General features: G+C 35.6%; 1 protein-coding gene across 1 annotated transcript in view; it reads right to left on the reverse strand.

Annotated features, from left to right (window-relative positions):
* The window catches only part of LOC129230185 (cytochrome P450 4V2-like), a 95229-nt gene that overhangs the window by 19217 nt on the left and 53818 nt on the right, over positions 1 to 22194 (reverse strand). The window contains exons 3-7 of the mRNA XM_054864587.1: positions 19077 to 19189; positions 9023 to 9108; positions 8749 to 8939; positions 5528 to 5597; positions 117 to 246 (exon numbers count right to left, since the gene is read on the reverse strand). Of these exons, the coding sequence (XP_054720562.1) occupies positions 117 to 246; positions 5528 to 5597; positions 8749 to 8939; positions 9023 to 9108; positions 19077 to 19189 (590 nt within the window). The remainder of the gene's footprint in view (positions 1 to 116; positions 247 to 5527; positions 5598 to 8748; positions 8940 to 9022; positions 9109 to 19076; positions 19190 to 22194) is intronic.

Consider the following 22194-nt stretch of genomic DNA (forward strand, 5'->3'; position numbering starts at 1 on the left):
CTTTCAGAGGCATTACTGATGCATCTCTGATGCAGCCAATAATATAAAGGCAATATAATGATTCATAAATATTACTTAAAAAAAGAAAGATAACTGAATACATAAAATTGCAATACCTTTCTTGTGAAACTGTGAACAATACTTAAGTCTTTCCTGTACTTCCAACCAGAAGGGAAAAAGTAGTAAAAGATGAAGTCTATCCACAGCCAAGGTAAAAATGACCTAGTGACCATGACATCAGCCATACTGCAATTTTAAAATAGTAGTTAGTAAATTCAATCATTGAAAAGTTTTAATGGTATTATGTTATTGAATGCCTGTATTCTGTTCATCCGGAAGAGAGATCAAGAGAGAGAGAGAGAGAGAGAAAAAAAGGTTGCCAGAACGTTTACCCATATTGATGGTTTTATTTGCAGTAGAAAAAAACCATTCGCCAGCTGCTTGGCGCCGATATGTTGTTATCGTCGCAAACACGTGATTGAAGTTGACAAATGGAGAATTTTTAAATTTAAATCCTAACTAGGAAGCGATAAATTTCAAAGATAAATGCTGAAATTTTGATCTTTTCATTCATAGAAAAAAAGCAGAAGTCAGTTGGGGGTGGGGGAGGGAATAAAACCAATCAAAATTACTTTTATTTTGATGATTACATTTTTTTTTAAAGAATCAAGATCGCTTGTTTTTTTACTTTTATCATTGGCCAGCGTTAGCTTCTTTTATTCTCTTTGTGACTGACAGATAGCGATTCACATGATCCTTCGCCATAGCGGGACGAACTAAATTCAGGAAAGCTGAACTATTGAGGGAACCATGGTATCTCTGGTAGTATTATCGTCTTCTTTTCTACATGTAAAAGTACAGCTTTTTCATTTGTTTCCTTTCTTCTTCCTGTTTTTGGGGAGGGGCACAGTGTTTCGATTAGTACAAGCTAGGTGGACAAAAGTCATGTTCAAAATTCTAAACTTTGGACTGGGGGTAATGTAAACATTAAACCAAAACATATTACTTAGAAACTTGTTTATGTCTAATTCCCTTCCGTCACGTGAGTAATAAGGTTCAAAGGTACGTATCTATTTGTAATAGAATAGATCAGTTGAGTTCCAGGCATCATTTCATCACACAAAATTAAAGTGTTCCTAATTTCATATGGTTTCATTGTTCAAGACGGATATTATTTGTACTAGTAAGTGCTTTTTTTCCCTAATTTAATTAAATTATCTGATAGTAAACAATGTTAAAAGAATTTTAAAAGATGAAAGAAGGATATTTTGCCCGTTTCAGAACTTTCAAGTGATGGTAATGACTTGTACCCATTTGTACCCGGGCTAAATTTTCTGTATAGTAGCTGCAGCTTTCCGATTATTAATAAGACGTATTACAGTCAGCACACTCGAGTACAACAATTTTTTTTTTTTTTTTTTTTTTTTTTTTTACCCTCACCCAAAGCTTTGGGTACTTGAATCATTCTTCAAAGAAATCCCTACTCGAAAGAAAGTACTCTTGAGGGAAAAAAAATGTTGTAATCGAGTCTGCTGACTGTAATACGCCTTCTTAATAATGGGAAAAGTGAAGCTGTTATATACAGAAAATTTAGCCCGGGTACAAACGCGTAAAATCATTACCATCACTTAAAAGGTTTTAAACTCGAGCAAAAACTCCTTCTTTTATCTTTTTTTTTTTTTAATATTGTTTAATTATCAGATAGAGTAATTAAATTAAGAAAAAAAAAGCACTTACCAGTATAAATAATATCCATCCTAAACAATTAAATCATGTGAATTTAGGAACACTTTAATTTTGTGTGATGAAATGATGGATTCTGAACTTGACTTTTGTCCAGCTAGCTTATATTAATCGAAACACTGTGAGCTGGTTGGAGTGTGAAGAGATTTCTTTGAGACTAGAACCTTCATCGTACACCACATAAACTTAACGAACCAAGAGTTTCACACACCATATATTTTCATTCAGAATGTGTTTAAAATTTTAACTTCATCTGGTTAAAAATAAAAGTTTTAAAAATAAATAAATCAAAAATTGGAAAAAAAATAAATAAATAATTTTGTTTTTTGAACGGTTAAATTTCTGAAATATTACAATTGCGCACATTTCTTATAGTCCAAGAGCCCATGATAGCCAGACATACGTCATAGTATAAAGGCCCAAAATTTTCCTGCGTAAGCGCACTGGAGCAGGTATGAAGGGTTCGCTATTAGTTAAGCTGACTCGCGCTGGTTTTGGCGGGCAAGAGGTAGCAAAGGCGCGAAAAAATGGTGAACAAAAACATCATAGTATAACGCGTGATTTTTTAATATTTTATTAGGGGTACTATTACGAGTTAAACCTTACAAAGCCAGACACTTAGCACGCTGGCTTTGCGCAGCCAGACACTTCAAAGCAGGGAAAAAATGGTGCACAAAAACATCATAGTATAAAGCGCGATTTTTTTATATATTGTAAGGGGTGCTACTAGGAGTTACGCCTTACAATGCCAGACACTTCGCACGCTGGCCTTGCGCAGCCAGACACTTCAAAGTTGGGAAAAATCGTGTTCAAAAACATCATAGTATAAAGCGTGATTTTTTTATATTTTGTAAGGGGTGCTACTAGGAGTTACGCCTTACAATGCCAGACACTTCGCACGCTGGCCTTGCGCAGCCAGACACTTCAAAGTTGGGAAAAATCGTGTCCAAAAACATCATAGTATAAAGCGTGATTTTTTTTATATTTTGTAAGGGGTGCTACTAGGAGTTACGCCTTACAATGCCAGACACTTTGCACGCTGGCCTTGCGCAGCCAGACACTTAAAAGTTGGGAAAAAAGTGAGCAACTTTATGTATTTTTATAAATATACGCATTCTGACACCAAGCAGTTTAAAACATTTTCTTTTTGCTTATTTTTTTCAACAAACGGTTCAAACACTTGCTGGTTTATTGAAATTTTTTAACTTTTCAATTTATAAAGTTTGAACAGAACAACAACGTCTGTCGGGTCCTCTAGTATATATATATATATATATATATATATATATATATATATATATATATATATATATATACAGGGTGTCCCAAAAGGTCGTTTACAAACTTAACATGCTGGTCTGTCATATCATGATGAACAAGATTTACATAGGAACATGTGTTCGCAAACGCAATGCTGGCGCACTCCATGCACACAAAGTCAGACACTAACGGATGCACAACATGTCACATATCTATTATACAAAGACGGTTTTATACAACATTTTAGTCTTTTAGGAAAGCTTAAAGCAGTTGCTAAAATTTGAGTCCTGCCAGCTCTCATAATCACGTTGCAACGACAACGCAGCGATCAGAGAAATCTTGTCAGAATGGATCGTTATTACGACGGTCGGTACTTCGTTCGTTGCGACGGTGTCTGACAGTTAAAGGCAGCAAATTTCAACAACAGCTATAAGCCTTCCTTGAAAACTAAAATGTTGTGTAAAATCGTCTTTGTGTAATAAATATGCGACATGTTCTGCATCCGTTAGTGCCTGACTTGGTGTGCGTAGTGCGCCAGCATTGGGCTTGCGAACGTATGTTACTATGTAAATCTTGTTCATCATGATATGGCAGACTAGCATGTTAAGTTTGTAAACGACCTTTTGGGACATCCTGTATATATATATATATATATATATATATATATATATATATATATATATATATATATATATATATATATATATATATATATATATATATATATATATATATATTGTACTATACTTGATGTTAACCAAAATCTGAAAGATACGATGGAATTTCTGCAAATGATTTCTGATAAATTGCTTCAATAAATGAATAGGACTGAATAAATAAATAAAAAATAATGTTTTAAAACCGGGTTGCAGTCCTGGATTGTGATAAGGGCTAATTTACCAGAAGCAAATTAATGATAATTGAAGAAATAATAATTTTATTATTATTTCACGAAACACTTGAGAGACAAAGTTGGCACATTCAACTCAAGATTGAAAATTCGTACTTTGAGCCTTATCCCTTCTATCTCTAACAGATTCTTCGTGAAACGATAGTGATATAATGTAGGGGAAACTAGGGAGGTTTGACCCATAGGGAGACTTGATCCATGAGGATTTTTTTCCATGAAAAGGATATTTAGGGAAAATTTTAGTCATATTATTGGTTGACCAGTCACACGAGTATTTTGCACGAATAAGACATTTCAGAATTATTAGTGGTTTTCAAGAAATTCAGAGTTAAATGATACTGCACCTGAAGAGTAAATTTTGAAGATTTTGGAATTTTTTAGATTTTATCCTCCAGTTTTGAGAGAAATGAATTTTAAAAGTATACATGCTTTAGTCACTTTTCTAGCTATCTATTGATGTGCAGTAGTTTTATATAACTTTAATCTAAGTTAGCAAAAATTTAAGGTAAACAAAAGGAAGCTAACTAATGAGCTTTGACCCCAACCTAACTATGGAGACTTGACCCAAAGACTAATTTGATGTCTTTGTTTTATTTGATGTTTTTTTTTTTAATTTTTATCTTTGAATAGATAACATATAGTGATTTAGGCCTAATGATTTGATTTTATTGATCTAAGTTGCTAAACATTTAAGGTACACAAGAGAAAGCTACTTAAGGGAGCTTTGACCCAAGCTAACTAGGAAGACTTGACCCAAAGAATAATTTGATGTTTTTCAATGAATTTTTGCTTATGAATAGCTAAAATATTTTGATTTAGACTTCGATGGTTTGCTTTTATTTAAACAATCCCTTTAATATTGTGAATATGAAGGGGGATTTTTTTTTTTTTACTTAAAGAATAGCTAAAGTATTTTAGTCTAATAGATTGTTTTTATTTGACAAATAACTAAAATACTATTGATTTTTAAGCCTAATGATTTGTTTCTTAATAAAATAACTGAAATAGTGCTTAGGTCTTAGCTGATAAAGTTTTGAATAAGACTTCTGCTTTCTGCTGATGTGCAATAAAATTAATTTAAAAAAAAAACCGTAACACTTCACCTAAAGAGTGAACATTTTTTTATTCACTTCAAGTATCACTTATCAAAGCAAAAAACACCATCAAACCATCGTTTTTGATTTAAATATCTATGAGTCTTCCTACACTCTTGAGGGGAGGGGGTCATATCTCCCTAGGTGTTGGGCCAAGTCTCCCTAGCTCTAGACGTGCAGACCCCTAGCTTTGCAGACGTAATGAATATAATTTTTTTTGCATCATTTCTACTTAGAATTATGCTACTATTTTTAGCCATAGTAATGGGCAAAATGGCTAACTATTTCTGTGTATTTTTTTTATTTCGCTTTAACTATTCCGAAAAAAAAAGGAAAATAAAAAATCAAAAATTGGGTCTCCCTAGTTTCCTGTAAACAGTTTAATATTTTTACGAAGTAGCAAAATAATGAAAACATAAAACATTTTCTTATCGATTTGTAGATTGCGGTATTTCTTTAGTTTTGAATAAGAACTTTTTTTAAACTACAAAATGGAGGAATTAGAAGCAATAAAACTTACCCCATAATTGCCTCTACATAAGAAATATTTTCACCAGATTGGGCATTGATTTTGACTCCCATGGCAGTTTCTGAAGAGGAAAATAAGAGGTTAAGCTACTCGTAGAAAGATCAAATGGAGCACAAATGAATAAATAAATAAATGATAATAATAATAAAGATTTGAATATGTATCAAATTACCACAAATAATATCCAAAGTGCATTCAGGAAAAAAATTTGACTTTTTTTAGGTTTGAATAAAGGTTTGAATATATATCGAATCATCACAAATAATATCCAAAGTACATTTAGCAATAATGTTTGAGTACATAAGGTTTGAATATATATCAAACTAGCAGTACCTGCCCGGCGATGCCCGTGCTAAGAATTTAAAGGAATTCCGTTGAGTAAAAAAACCCAAGCCCCCCCCCCCCCCTTGTAAAATAATCATTTTTCAAAAAAACATTTTAGTCTTTTTGGAATTTATAACAATTTGCCAAAACATTTTAAAAGATTTACAGAAGCTTTAAAACGCAAAATAATCGTTCATCGCTTAACGCGCCAAGGTTCCACGCTAACATAACCCTGCTCTTTAGCGAATGAAGCGCTTTTTATCTGCAATTTGAAATGTTTCAACAAATAACCAAAAAAGACATCAAATAGTATCTTTCAAATGTAAAATAATTCCGCAACTCTATTGTTTGTTGCCAAATTCGGCAAGCGACCACGCTACCGTAACCAACTCTTAGTGAGCGAAGCAAACTCCGATTGATTAGCTATCCCATCTGTAAAACGAAAAAAGAAAAAAAAATTAATTTGAATTTTGACCTCTTGAATTCAAATTATGTTTTTCGCAATCACGAGTGTGTGTGTGTGTGTGTATGTAGGCATGTGTGTTTATGTGTGTGTGGGGGGTATGTGTGTTTGTGTGTAGGGGGTATGTGTATATGTGTGTAGGCATGTGTGTTTATGTCTGTGTGCAGGTATGAGTGTGTGGGTAGTTGTGTGCATGAGTGTTTGTGTGTGGGGGGGGGGAGGGAATGTGTATGTGTGTGTAGGTATATGTGTTTTTGTCTGTGTGCAGGCAGGTGTGTGGGTAGTTGTGTGTTATCGCCTAACTCGCCAAACGACCGCAATACCGGAACTCAGCATTTTTGCGAGTAAAGCGGATATATATATATATTTTTGCAATTAAAAAAGTTTCGCCAAATAAACGAAAAAGGCGTCAAATTATATTAACAGTAGCTTTCAAAAGTAAAAAATTTCGCAAATCTATGTTTATCGCCAAATTTTCCAAGTGACCCCGCTGCCGTAAACCAACCGATTAGCGAGTGATGCAAACTCCGATCGATTAGCAACATGGTCAAAGAAAAAAAGTTCCATGATTAAAAGGAATCCCCCTCCCCCCTCTGATGTAAAATAATCAATTTATTTTACTAAAATGCGTAAAGAGGCCTTTAAATAGCTGAAAACAATTATTTGAAATTTTAATATTAAGCCAAATAAACAAAATATGTATCAAAATTACATTAACAGTAGCTTTTAAATTTAAAAAAAAAATCCTGCAATTCTATTGCTTATCGCCAAACTCGCCAACCGACCGCGCTACAGTAACCCACCCAATTAGCGAGCGAAGCGAACTCCTACCGTTTAGCGATCCAATGTTTTTTAACGAAAATGTTCAAACGAAAACTACCCAGCAGAAAAACAACGCAATTAAAAAACACAGTACATCTACTACGAAATGGAAATCTTGTATCCCGTACCCCGTAAAATGTAAGAAAATTTGAAAAATATGCTTACATCGTCGTCATGTCAGCTCCGACTTTTCTAATTTTCTGTTTTAATGGAACGTTCGCTTTTATTTATGACTCGATTTAATCATTTAGCAAATAATTTTACATGTTAATGGATCATTTAAAGTATATTTGCCGAATTACTGGGATTTTTCATTTGGCGGACTTTTTACTTTAAATGGCTTGGTTTAATTATTTAGAAAATTACATTTCATTTTATTAGATTTGTTTCAATCCTTGTTTTTTGTTCAAAAAAAAAAAAAAAAAAAAAAAGCAGTGACAAAATAATGCATGGTTTCGCCAAAAAAATAGTTTCTACATAAAGGTATAATCAAACATACTAACAATAAGCTACACAAAAACAATCGCCAAAATTAATAATGTGCCGTAAAGTACCTATGACGAAAAAAAAAAAAGCCGTGTCTCCGATATAATAAAGGTAACAGTTTTCTAAGAGAGTCGACGGCTCTTTAAAATCCTCGTCTAGAATAGTTTCGAAAAAAAAATCATCAGAATGGGTCTAAGAGCATAAAAAGCACCTTTCAAATAAGAGAAATATTCCTCAGTATCCCCATTAAAACAAAAATATAGCATTCACCCTTTAAAATAACGTAAACAAAACCAGTTAGAGTCAGGGTTTTTTAAAGACTACGCATCCATTAAAATCGTACTTGAAAACATTGCCTTGCAAAAACTTAATCAAAAGGGAATATATTTTAAATGCCCTGCTACAGACAAATCCCCAATGCGTTAAAAACCAATTGCAAGAAATTTTACTTTGCTATACTCAAGCAAGAAATGGCAACAAATAATATTGTTCAGCTTTTCTACAAGCTAAAATTAATCTCGCGCAAAAAATGGAGGAAGAAATTTCTTTTTGAAATAAATTAATTTTTACTTCAAACGCTTATAACTTTTTTTGTAGTCATTTTTCGATATCCGCGGTTCTAGTCTTTGCGGATATTTTCGAAATAATTATTTTTTATGGGCTTTCCAAAGGTACAAAAACCGAAAAAATCGGACCATTTTTTTGGCATAGACGTATGTTCAAGTGGACATAAAATTGAGTTTTTAATTAATATCTCATTTAATTAACATCCTACGTGGATGAGGATGGAATATTCGTAACCCTCGTAAAATTTCGATTTTTTTAATACCTGGTTCGACCCTGAACTCAAGCCCGTTCTTGAGAATTTTGCATATAAGTGCAGAACATTCCCCATCCCGTTTCACCCCCCTTAAAATCGAAAATTCGAAAAAATCCTTTCTTAGCACGCGCTTACGTTATAAAATTGACCTATGTTTCCAAATTTCAGCTTTCTAGCCTCAGTAGGTTTGGTTGTGCGTTGATTGTCAGTCAGGACAAGCTACTTTATATATACAGATTACAACAAATAATATCCAAAGCACATTAAGTAATAATGTTTGAATATATTTCAAATTACCACAAATAATATCCAAAGTGCATTTAGTAATAAGCGGCTGAACATCTATCCATGGCTGAGAAGATAATTTTTCGATTTTTCTGGTAAGAATTTCAGATTCTTCATTGAAGATGGGGTAGAAATCTTCTAGAATTTGAAAATGAAATGCAGGAGTCAGAAGTCTTCTGCGAGTTTTCCATTTTTTCCCCGAACTAAGTGAATAACATTAAGGTCTGAGAGTGCTCATTCTACGAGTAAAAAAGTCAACCAAATTGTATATTTGAACGAAAGTTACCTTGTGAGGAGACCAGTTCCAAGCCAGGGGTGCAGGAAGCGATACTCCCAGGATTTGTCGAGAGCACTCGGGTGGTTTAATAGAGCCTTTGGGAGAAACAAGGAGGGAAAGAAAAACATTAAAAGTCACACAAATATAAAAGAAAGGGAGACCTTCTTTTATATTATACAAGGTGTTCCGTTTTAACCTGCAAGACCTTAATTTTCGCAACCGTTAGTCCTAGACGTATACTTTCAATTGCAAAATTGTTCAAAATCAGATGCAGAGTTGAGATATTGAAAGTTTTAAAGCAAAAATAAAAATGAGTCAAAAAATACGAAATTTAACTTTTTATACGGGCCCTAGTTCCCCTAAGTAATATTTAGAGAAATAATCTCCATTGAAGACTACTGCTAACACAAAAAACTTGACATTTGTGCGACCAAAACTCAAGGAGATATTCCAGCTGAAAATTTTAAGAGACCATACAGAAGATGAGATTGGAACTTATCGCTCTTTCATAAGAATGACAGGTCATCAAAGTAAGAGAAATAAGATATTTATATTTTTCACTGCTATTCAAAAATAAATGCAAATGTTATACCGTGATACGCAAAAACATACTACAAAACCTCGAATAATTTGAAAAATCTCACTCTTTACATACATTTAATTTTAAACACTTGTTAACCACTATATTTTCCCCTAAAAGCTGTTATTGACGGCGAGTGGAGTAAGTCACAAAACGCTGCGTTTCATATCTCGGTGAATATTGGTCGTACTAATTTCAAACTTTTTGTTGTTGGAATTACTTTTCAATGGAGATTATTTCCCTAAATATAAGGGACCTGGAACCCGTATAAAAAGTTAAATTTTGTATTTTTTGATTCATTTTTATTTTTACTGCAAATTTTCAATATCTTAACCCTGCATCTGATTTTGAACATTTTTGCAATTGGAAGTATACATCTAGGACTAACGGTTGCGAAAATAAAGGTCTTGCAGGTTAAAACGGAACACCCTGTATATTTATTTTAGATATAATTAGATTTTCGGCTATATTTGGAGTTTTACGACATTTAATGGCGTCAAGTATTCAAATTTTCTATTTCAGGAGCTTGGCATATATCTGGTGTACAAATAAGTTTTAAAGGATTTTTTTTTTACAAGTGACGCTTTATTGTGAAAAATGGTTTCATGTTCAGTTTTCATTGTCCATCGTTGGCCACTACCTTTTCCCATTTTTCTAGCAGTTTTCGGATGCCTACTCGAAAAAAAACGATGCGTCTTTTGATGCAATCCACGAATCGATCTAATTTTGGATTTCTTCAAATGAGCAAAAGTGATGATCCTCAAGAGCATGTGTCATCGACGAAGACAAATAGTTGTCGGAAGGGGCAATGTCTGGGCTATATAGCGGGTGGGGTAGCACTGCCAGTTTCAGAGTCTCAATGCGTTTTTTGACCGGCGGAGTCGAGCGTTATCATGGTGCGAAATTACCTTGTCGTGTCTCTCCTTATACTGTGGCCGTTTTTCCCGCAATGCTCGGCTCAAACACATCAATTGAAAGTCAGAACAAACAACGTAAGTAGAAGCACAAATTAGTAAATTACAGCAGACACGTGTTTCGGCGTTACAGAGAACGCCTTTTTCAATGCAAAAAATAATGAGCTTATGGATGAAAAGATATCCGACAAAAGCTATAAGCTCATTATTTTTTGCATTGAAAAAGGCGTTCCCTGTAACGCCGAAACACGTGTCTGCTGTAATTTACTAATTTGTGCTTCTACTTACGTTGTTTGTTCTGACTTTACTATTCAGCACAAAGGTATTTATTTATCTTACATCAATTGAGTTCAGTAAAGTTGTTTGGCACCAGCCTTCGTCCAATATAGCCTCCAATTCGGCATCTTCAAACTTTTTCGGCTGTCCATCGTGCTTTTTGTCATTGGTATCAAAAGTGCGTGCGTGTGTGTATAGTTGTACATACACAACTAAACACACACGCACGCACACACACACACAAACACACACACATACAAACACCTACAAACATACACAAACACATACACACAACTACCCACACATACACCTACAAACATGCACAAACACATACACAAACCTACCCACACATTCATGCCTGCACGCAGACACAAACACATATGCCTACATACACATACCCCCCCCCCCCCCACACACATTCATATACACAGCTACCCACACACTTATATTAAGAGAGGAGGGGGGGGAGTAAAGTATTTATTTCAAACAAATAAATTTTATCAAGACGTTATTTTTGAACAGTTACGTGAATACGATGGTCATTAGTAACTTTTGTATTCTAATATGCGAAGTTTTTTTATTCGGATAGCTAAAATTCAGTTGGTCTTGGAACAAAACATCTGGGGTGACGGCATTTTGAATATCAATTTTTTATGCTCTTCTTCACATAGCGGTTGGAATAAAGGAAAATCAGGTGGTTCAATGTCGCGTGTGTATGGTAGGTTAAGACAAGCCACCGCAATTCATCAATTTTCTCGGGTTTTGTTTTGAGCAGTGTGGTCTTGAATTATCGTGTTTCAGAACCAAGCTTATTTTGTTGACTATCGCTAAAATAAACTCGCCCGACATTGCTCCACTGATTTCTAGTTATTCCAGACGTTATGTGATTACAAAAGAAAAAACCCTTAAAAATTTGGCTGATATCCAAAATGCTATCTCCAGATATTATAATCCAAAAAAAAAAAAAAAAACAGAAACAAATACGATTTAAGATTGAGAACGAGCTCACAAGATAACAAAAAGCTGTGAATAACGAAAGTCGTTGATAAAAAATAAAAACTTGATAAAAATTCAGTTTTCCAAAAATCGACATTAATTTCTGGCCCCTATGCTTCGATGATCTGAAAATGTTTCATTTGACGATTCACAAGTTGACGAAAATGTGACATTTGACTAGATTTAAAATGTCGTCAGAAGCCATCAGAACTGAAAACTTTCCAAAAGAAATTTACAAAACATGAAAAAAGAAACTCGTTAGAAATACTCAATAATTGTACATTTACAATTTACTGATGATGCTGCAAAGTACCAGCAAAGTTCGCAAGCAAAAAACTGACAGCCCGATTACGACATCCAGATATTGCAGTTTTCTTCTTGTTTTTGGGATCCTAGTTAAAACGAAGTGTGAGGCTGATGTCCTCTCATTGAAACTGAGATTACCCTATCACTGGCAGCTAAAAATAATGCCGCGCACTGGACTGGTTAGTTAATTAGAGTTTCGGTAATCTCAATTTTAATAAGAGGACATCTATCTCCAGCTCTTTTATGACTATTCCAGATTGGTGAGCCGAAAACAAAGGCGAAACTGCAATCCGTCTCTGGACGTTGCAATTGGGCAGTCGATAGTCTGTGTATGCTTGCAACTCTGCCTTAGCTCTGGCTTTGGGGTGTAAATTTATAGTTAACAGCAACTTTATTGTTGGAGGATGCTTCTAGTATCTTCGTCAAAATTCGTACAACGTAATTTCTGTAAATTTTCCAGAGAACTAGAGTAGAGCGGAAATCGTTACGTATAATGCTTCGATAAAAACCAAATCTTTTGCCCTATGACTTTCCTCCGAGCTGTTCCTTCCCAACTTAATTAAGAAGAAAGAAACCTAACTTTTCGCATTCGAATTGAAATGGGCCATAGAGCGGTGCAACAAGGAATATTTTAACAATATTGAATTTGTAAGTTTTTTTACTTCAATTTGAAGCGAAGTTTTCGCATAAATTTCCCATCTGGGAACAAAATTCTCTCACTCGTTCTTATGCCCTTACCAGTGCATGAGAGTAGTTTTATAAGAACTTGCTAAATCATTTAGAGCGCTTGTAATAGACGTTTAACGAATTAAAAAGTTGTTAATAGTGTTTTCTTTTTCTTTACTTCCTTTTACAAAAAAGGAAGTATTGTATTCGCGAAAAGATTTTCACTGAAAAATCGGCATTAATTTCCATTTTGCTCACCCCCGATAGCCCAGTGGTTGGGGAGTTGAATACGGAAGTAATTGGTGAAAATCTGGAAATTGCTTTAATCCATGCCGTATGGGTCTGGAATAACCATACTAAGTTTTCCCCCTTCTATTAAGTGAGCTTTAGCCGTTACGTCCAAATTAGTGACAAAAAACACCTTTTTTTTTAATTATTATTAATGTAAAAATATTTAAAAAATAACGCTTCCAATGGCCATACATACGGGCAGAAAACTTGTAGAGATTAAAATTCTGAACAAAATGAGTATCTACAACATATATCTTTGTTAAATACCAAGCGCGCAACTGAATTTCAAAGTTAGGCTAAAATCACTAATCAAGCGCTTCAAGCCGGAACGTACCTTTCCCACTCCCACCGGCCTTCCCGGAGACTCCCTGGAACAGGACGTCGTAACACTAAAACACATGGCGGTGCTTTCGTAACCTACGGAAGCAGCTACACAGGTACGTATTCATAAAGTCGACATACTAGATGTTGCTGGAAACAATTTATTTTATTACAATGTTACAAAGAAATGAAAAAGGATCCTATCTTCATACAGAACTCATTTTAGTTCTAAAAAGGAAGCGCAAAAATACTTGTAGGTTAATTTCATGTAGAACTATCCAGAGAAAATGACTGATTTTGAGTGACATAATTAGAAATAGAAAATCGCTATTATGTTCGGGGTAAAAAAGTTTTCCTGTTCACTTTTCTTTAAGTAAATAAATTTTTCAATTTACACAATTTAAATATTTCATCTATAATAAAAAATGTTTTGCTGTGAGACGTGGTATTATATGAGATGGGGTTTAGGAAATCAACATAAAATATTACAAATTCAAAGTTTTAACGAAATGCGCATTAAAAACAATAGATTAGTATTTGAAAAAAAAATGTATTATTACAACGAACGCAGCAACTTTAAGTAGTTTTTGAAACATAGCTGAAAAGCTTTAAAAATTCAGACACATAAACCATAAACTAAAGAATTTGCAAAAATTACTATAAAAAATTGTTCAGAAATGCAAAACTCGTTTCTAAGAGAATTACGCACTGATCTTTGTTCTGAAGAAATTACACACTGATGAAATGCAAAAGTTGAGCATTCATGGAAATAGGTGTGAATTTTTATTTATCGTCTATCGTTCGTCAAAAAGATGAATATCTTTTAATGAATTGCTGCTGATCTAGCAAAAAGTATCTTAAATAAGAATCTAATGTATTTTCACAATACATACTCTTAGAAACGAGTTTTGCATTTCTAAACCATTTTTTTATAGTAATTTTTGCAAATTCTTTAGTTTATGGTTTATGTGTCTGAATTTTTAAAGTTTTTCAGCTATGTTTCGAAAACTACTTAAAGTTGCTGCGTTTGTTGTAATAATACATTTTTTTTTAAAAATACTACTCGATTGTTTTTAATGCGCATTTCGTTAAAACTTTGAATTTGTAATATTTTATGTTGATTTCCTAAACCGCATCTCATACAATACCACGTCTCACAGCAAAACATTTTTTATTATAGATGAAATATTTAAATTGCGTAAATTGAAAAATTGATTTACTTAAAGAAAAGTGAACTTTAAAGCTTTTTTACCTCGAACATAATAGTGTTTTTCTATTTCCAATTATGTCGCTCAAAATCAGTCATTTTCTCTCAATAGTTCTACTTGAAATTAACCTATCAGTATTTTTGCGTTCTCTTTTTAGAACTAAAAGGAGTTCTGTATGAAGATAGGATCCTTTTTCATTTCTTTGTTACATTGTTAATAAAATAAATTGTTTTTAGCAACATCTAGTATGTCAACTTGATGAATACGTACCTGTGCAGCTGCTTCCGTAGGTTAAGAAAGCACCGCCATGTGTTTTAGTGTTACGGCATTCTGTTCAAGGGGGTCTCTGGGAGGGTCGGTGGAAGTGGGAAAGGTACGTTCCGGCTTGAAGAGCTTGATTAGTGATTTTAGCCAAACTTTGAAATTAAGTTGCGCGCTTGGTATTTAACAAAGATATATGTTGTAGATACTCATTTCGTTCATAATTTTAATTTCTACAAGTTTGCTGCCTGTATGTATGGCCATTGGAAGCGTTATTTTTGAGGTATTGTTACATTAAAAAAAAAAAAAAACAGATGTTTTTTGTCACTTATTTGGACGTCACGGCTAAAGCTCACTTAGTAGAAGGGGGAAAACTTAGTATGGTCATTCCAGACCCATATGGCATGGATTAAAGCAATTTCCACCTTTCCACCAATTACTTCCGTATTCGACCCTTTTTCACTCCCCAACCACTGGTCTACGAATGAATTTTCAACCCGACCATACGTGGATATATGCCTAAGAACGTTGGATGGCATCTGGATTGTGTGATGTCTAAAGAGTCCTCTCGAGGAACCGGACAAAACCTCATTGTAATTTGCCTTGCACGCGTACAGGGTGGTTCTGCGGGTGTTGACCTTACCACCTTTTACCACCGCCCAGTTCCTAGCTCCTTTGGAGCTGGATACTGGCTTGAAGGAGAGAACCAGCAACCTTGCTGCTGGAGGAGGTGAGGGAGTAGGTTTGCAACCCACCGTCTGGTGAGGGGGCATTTGTGCAACCCACCGACACTGCAGTAGGGGGCAGGGGGTACTCATTCATGCACAGAAATGCAACAGGCGCAGGCAGGATAGGAGAGGCTGTTACAGGAGGCGAAAGCCACTGTGCCAGCCATTCCTGAGAAGGTAGGAGAAACCAAACGTCATCGATCGCAAGTTTCAACTCCTTCCCCTGCACAAATTGCTGCATCTTAAAGAGTAAGGATTGGTCAACTACTGTCCTGTGCTCAAGCAGTGCGTATGTTTAAGATGATTGTTGTGAGCGAAATCTTCCTGTCGGAGAGGTTATCTCGCAATGACATTGAACATTGTTCAGCTTGTCATCCTAAGAAGGGATTATCCTCTGGGGATCACATGCCCAAAAGGCTTCTTAACAAAAATAGTATTCGGAAGGGTTTTGGTCTTCTTACTGGATTTTACACCTTAAAGCGGCACCTTGCTATAATGGGTGTCAGTAATGATTCGATTTGCAGAGGTTACCTCTTTAAAGAGGAAACTATTACTCACACCCTGTGTGATTGTGAAGTGTTCTCTGCCTATAGGTTTTAACACCTTGGTCATCATTTGGTTGAACCATGCGAGATTCATGATATTCCTAATAGGTGTTTGCTGAATTCCGCTTCCGCTACTGGTCTGTTTTAAGATTTCTGTTTTGGGGGCTAGTACACTAGACCTCTGTTCGCAGTACTTGGTTCGGTTGAACCCCCCTTTCATTCATTTCATTTCATGCTTAGGAACGTACAGACACCCGAAATATCCATTTTGACGATCCCCGAGTTAATTACAACGAGTTTTCTCGTGACGTCTATATGTACGTATGTATGTGTGTATGTATGTCGCATAACTCAAGAACGGAATGTCCTAGAAAGTTGAAATTTGGTACGTAGACTCCTAGTGGGTCTAGTTGTGCACCTTAATTTTTAGTTGCATTCGGATGCTCCAAAGGGGGTCTTTTGCCCCTTTTTGGGGGGAAATCATTGTTAATTTCGATGTAAACTCAAGTGGTGTTATAATTTGGCGGATACTTGGCGATATATCGCCAGTCTTTTTGGTCGCCGTTTTGTCGCCAACTTGGCGACAAATTTGGCGCTTTTTTTTTAAATCTGGTTTCAATTTGGCCACTATTGGTGATATTTAGAGAATAAACTATTGTATCATATTAAAACTGCCAATAATAAGAAAATGACATTAAATTGGAGTAAAAGGAAGTCGTGTGATGCACACATCAGCTCGTTTTTTTTTTCACTTGACCATAGTTGAAATCTTATACTTTTTGAGGTCCACTGGCTTCCGCGCGCGGGTGCTCCTTTTTGGTAGTGGACGGCGATTCCTTCGACTCCTCGCCCATCCCCCCCCCTCCGGCCACAAGAATCGACTTTATTTACAGTCGGACCACTCAAGTTTACACAATCAGTTTGAAACAAAAAGAGCATCCAGGACACAGCATCCAACATCCAGCCACTGTCATTAATCTGAATTTTAACTTCTTGAATTCAAATTATGGTTTTTGTAATTATGATTGCGACAGAAGACATTTGTCGAAACAAGAAGCCCGACGTGATCCCGAAAAATATAATTTAAATTCAAGATGTCAAAATTCAAGCTAATACCAGGGGCCGGATGCGAGATGTTTTGTGCGGGATGTTTTTTCTTCTTTTTATTTATTTATTTATTTATTTTATTTTATTTTTATTTTTTTCCCGTTGGTGACCACCTTGGTTTTTTTTTCCTTCTTTCTTTTTTTTTTTTGTGATTTTTCAGGGAAAGTATAGAGATGTTGGACGGAGGAACACATCCCTGATCCAAACTTTGAAGTTAAGTTAAGATGAGGGGTGACCAACCCTCCCCCAACCACTATGACGGGGGACCCTCAAATAACGAGATCTCCTTCGCCCAAGGTGAAAAATAACCTATAAACTCCCCCCCCCCCCCCCTCCCTCAACTTCAATGCCGTGGTTTACCCACGAGTTTACTTCATATACTGCCGTGTGCAGGTAAAGGGCAGTAACTGCAAATTTTCCATTTTTCATTTTTTTTACATTTTTGTCATCTATTCTATGTTATCTTTATTGTACAAACTGGCTTACTTGGTTTCCGCCGAAAAAAAAAAAAAAAAAAAGGTTCGAAAAAAGCGTGTATTTTCAACCTTTTCCTGTTATTAGTATTGAAACCATCATACATTTCATCAAATATCTCTAAAACCCTTTTCTGCAGATACTGCTGTTTACCTGCACACGGCAGTATACTCCCTGGTTGGCACCCCAGTTCGGAGGTGTTAATCAAAGCTAGCACTCTCGGGTCAGGGTCAGGCTGAAACGCATAGAACTGTCAATAAGAATGCCAATTTTTTTCCCAACACTTTTGACCCTATTCGCCACTTTTTCAGAAGGAGTCATATTTCATCTTACCCACTCCCCTTACACGTTACAGTTTTTTTTTTTAATAAACATATTGCCCCAAAAAAAGCACGACGTCATACTTCTTGTTACCCCTCTTTCTCTCCCTTGCCATATACTGTCACAATTTCATGAAATCCCCCTCCCCTTTTGAAAACGTGGTATCATTTGTGCACAGCCCCTAAGGTATTGGTCTTTTGCATAATTTATCGAATACGTCGTACGTTACTGCTCTTAAGGCCAGGGCTAAAGAGTAGTACACTAGCTCGGTTATGACATTCAGAGACTGCAGCTTCGCCCTTGTAATGGACTCATCAGTCTCGAATAGTCAATAACGAAGCTGGAGGCAGATATCATCTCATTGATGCTGAGCTTACCGTCAAACTAGTAGCTAAAATTTATTTAGCACACCAGCGGGAGTCCGCAAGCAATGGTGCGGCTCGATTCATAAAACGAAATTAACGCTTAGATAAATAAGCAATAAGGTGCCGCATTTAAGCCAGGGCTAAGTCAGATCTACAAGCAATATCCTGACGAGTCGAACCGCACCATTGCTTGCGGACTCTCGTTGATGCGCTATCAGTTGGAAGGTCATCTCAGCTTAAATGAGAGGACATTTGCTACCAGCTTGCTTATTGACTATTTCAGACTAATGAGCCCATTACAAAGGCGAAACTGCAGTCTAAATATTATAATGGGCAACTGGTATAATGCATGTGGAATTGATCAAGTTTCGACCAAAAGCGATGACACGTAATGTGAAATCCCGTTACAACGGATACCAATACAACGGAATATCCGTTTAAACGAAATAAAATTTCAGTCCTTACTTAATTTCCATGACATTTTTAAATTCAATTACAACGAAATTCTCGTTACAATGAACAAAACTTGCAGTCCCATGAAGTTCGTTGTAACGGAATCTCACTGCATGAATGTTTGATCACATTTCTATACATAATAACTACACATTATTTTAAATTTTCATTCATGACAAGACGTTTTGTTTCCAAACATAAGAGACAAAAAATAATAACCTAAAAATCAAATCAGATAATAGTATTCTTACCTCTATAGTTTCTGGTTTGTAAAATAGAACGTAAGGTCTGTAAGCTACCCACGCAGAACAAAGTTTTTCCTTTTCGTATATTTCAGGTAAATACTGACTAAGCTTAAAAATAGCTGGAAATAAAAAAGAGAATTATGTATTTAAGAGATTCCAAGTTATTTTTACAACGTACGAATGAAACTGCGCAGTTCAATATTTATAAGACATCCCTTAGGTTTTTTTTTTTTTTTTGAGTTGATGTCCTTCTGATTTTTTAGATAACCATGATGACAAAAATAAGTTTAGCTCGTTGTTTTAAATATTTATTTAGAGAATTCAATTTTTGTTGTCATGGTTACAAATTGCTCTTTTTCAAGGCTTAATTCAAGCAGATTTTACATTGAAAAACGGGGTTTTTAAAGTTAAACCTGTAATAAAGTAAAAACGATTTTTTTTTGTATAGGTTTATGTTTTTTGAATAAAAATATCTACATGAACTTAAATAGCAAAACTTCTTCTCAATACAAAATTTCCTGATAACGAATTCCCATCATTTAAAATTGATACGAAATGAAATTAGACATTAGGGTCGCGGTCCTTGGAAGGGCCCCGCCCTGAATCGTAGTAGAGCAAGTTTTGAAAACTCTATAGGGGGAGCAGGGGCGAGCTCGGGGGGGGGGAGGACACCTGTTGGCCCGGGCACGAACCTCAAAGGGGCCCAATATTTTTAAAACTAGGGCTGAATTAAAAGAGTAAACAATATGGAGGAAGCGGAAAAGTCATTTCTGACGGGCCCCAAAACTTCCGTGCACGCCCGTGAGGGGGAAGGGAAATGGAGACCAAACTGACAAAGGGACTCATATTTACATCGGCGGTCTTGTTAATGTTCCCTTTTACTATAATTCAAAATTAAATATCTGTTTGAAGAATGCAAATAACATCTTGAAATTTCAAACACTCACCCTAAAAGATTGTATTTTTGAGTCAGTATTTTAATTTCTCCGTAATTAAGTCTCGTATCTCCTTTTCAAACGATATATCGGACGGACAGAAATCTAAATATCGTTATCGCGGTAGTAGATATATATCGATATATGAAGGTATTTCGGTATATCGCATAGCCCTAATTAACACTTACAGTGGTGGTAAAAAAAATTGCATCACCCGCGCCGCAAAGGAGAGGAATATCATCCCGACTGCATTTAACACACAGTCAAGCGTCCCGTATCCCAGATGATTTGGGGATGTATTTCTGATCAAGGAGTTGGTGCGCTTCACTTTGCGCAAGGAACAGTAAACGCTCAGGTGTATATTGGTATTTTGGAGGAGAAATTGCTTCCTACTATCCAGGATCACTTTACTTCAGTTCCAAACGTCATTTTCCAGGATGATTTTGAACCGTGCCATAGGGGTACGTAACTGGTAAGTAACAAGTAACTGGCAAGTAACATACTGGTAAGTAACAATTTAAAAACCTTTATCCTGCCATTTGACATGGAGTTAAGTAATTTTCTTTTCTCTTAACTCACACGCAGGTTCAGAAATGAAAAAATGAACATGGGGTCAGCAGTTTGCCTTGGCCCGGAAACAGCCCTGATTTACGTAAACAATTGTCTGATTCCTGCTGTTAAATGTTTATTTCATAAGTTTTGCAGAGTTTCACATACATTCATCGTCAATCGGTCGACCAAAACTTCGCACATAATCCCATTGTTGCGAAAATGCGAGGGTGATGCAATTTTTTTTACCAGCACTGTAGCTGCTCCTCAATCGTCCAAATTTCACAATGTGAAGGCCATAAAAACCTCACATGCGCTGCCGCGTCAATTGGGCGGAACTCACAACTGCCTACTGTGTTTCTCCATCTTGTGGTACCATTAAATGTGTGGTACCGGTATCCGCGCATGCGCACAACCACGTCTAACAGTACATTTAGGTTATAGATATCTTACTACATTGTCCTACTGAAGCCTGTTCAAGTTTGGATTTGTTTGCTTTTTACGTTGATTCGCACCTTTTCATTAGAACGACCCTTATAGTTTTAAGCAATTTAATCTCAAATATTACAATACGCGCAAAAAAATTACCATGTGATGTTTACTGGTTTGTTATTGTTATCTAAATTAATAATGCAAACTTACAGCAAGAAATGCTCTTCGAAGTTATGAAATTTTAATGCCACTATTGATTATATCGCTTTTGCACCACCGCGCACCAGTTATGCAAGCTACAGTCTGACCACCGATTCGATGGAAAGGCAAACAACCTTTTACAGGCGGAAATGGACGAACCTATAAGCTTGCAGGGATGTCAGCTTTTGCAGATGTATGTTAGCCTCTAAAGTAAGCAGAGTCACATTCAAATAAGTGGTATCACGCGCATTAAATTTTTGCTTTTCCCCTCCATGCAAATAGACTCTTCTTAACTGGACGTTTGCCAATTCCATAAAATCCGTGGGCAGACTGTACTTTTGTGCGCGTTTTGTGGCAAGAGAGGGCATTTAATTTAGATTTTAAAACAATGGCTTGTTCGTTTTCCCTAAATTTTGAGTTGCGTCACTTTTTTCACCGAGATGAGATATATTGTTTAAAATTCAATGTTTATATCTTACACAGTTAAAGCTGTCATGCCGTAATCGCACATACGAAGTTATGTCATAACTTGTGTTACTTTTTTAATCTGACTACTTGTTGATATTCCACAGAGTAAATCATCCAAAATCTCAAAGATAAACACTTGTTATCGTATCTTGCATTGCGAGAATTGTTTATTTGTGACAATACTCTGAGTGCGTTTGGAGCTATTGTATGCGTAATGTTTGTTTGTTGACGAAGAACGAAAACAATCGAGTTCAAACGGCAGGGATTCTCAACAGTTTCGTTTCGTTAAGGTAGATTTTTCATACTTAAAAAAATCTGTAGCACACTTACATGGAGACAAACATGAAAGAATTTCACTCGTTAAATTTATTGATATACAGTCTGACCGCGAAAATGTATGGAATGGGCAATCGGCCAAGTTAAGACGATTCCATTTGAATGAATCTAGCAGGAGAAGGGAAAATAGCGATGATTGATGCACGCGTTTAATTATGTCAAAAGAGTCTCATTTATTTATTGCATTCTCTAAGTTGAAAATT

Source organism: Uloborus diversus, chromosome 9 (assembly GCF_026930045.1).
Source record: "Uloborus diversus isolate 005 chromosome 9, Udiv.v.3.1, whole genome shotgun sequence".
In the NCBI taxonomy this organism is placed as follows: Eukaryota; Metazoa; Arthropoda; class Arachnida; order Araneae; family Uloboridae; genus Uloborus; species Uloborus diversus.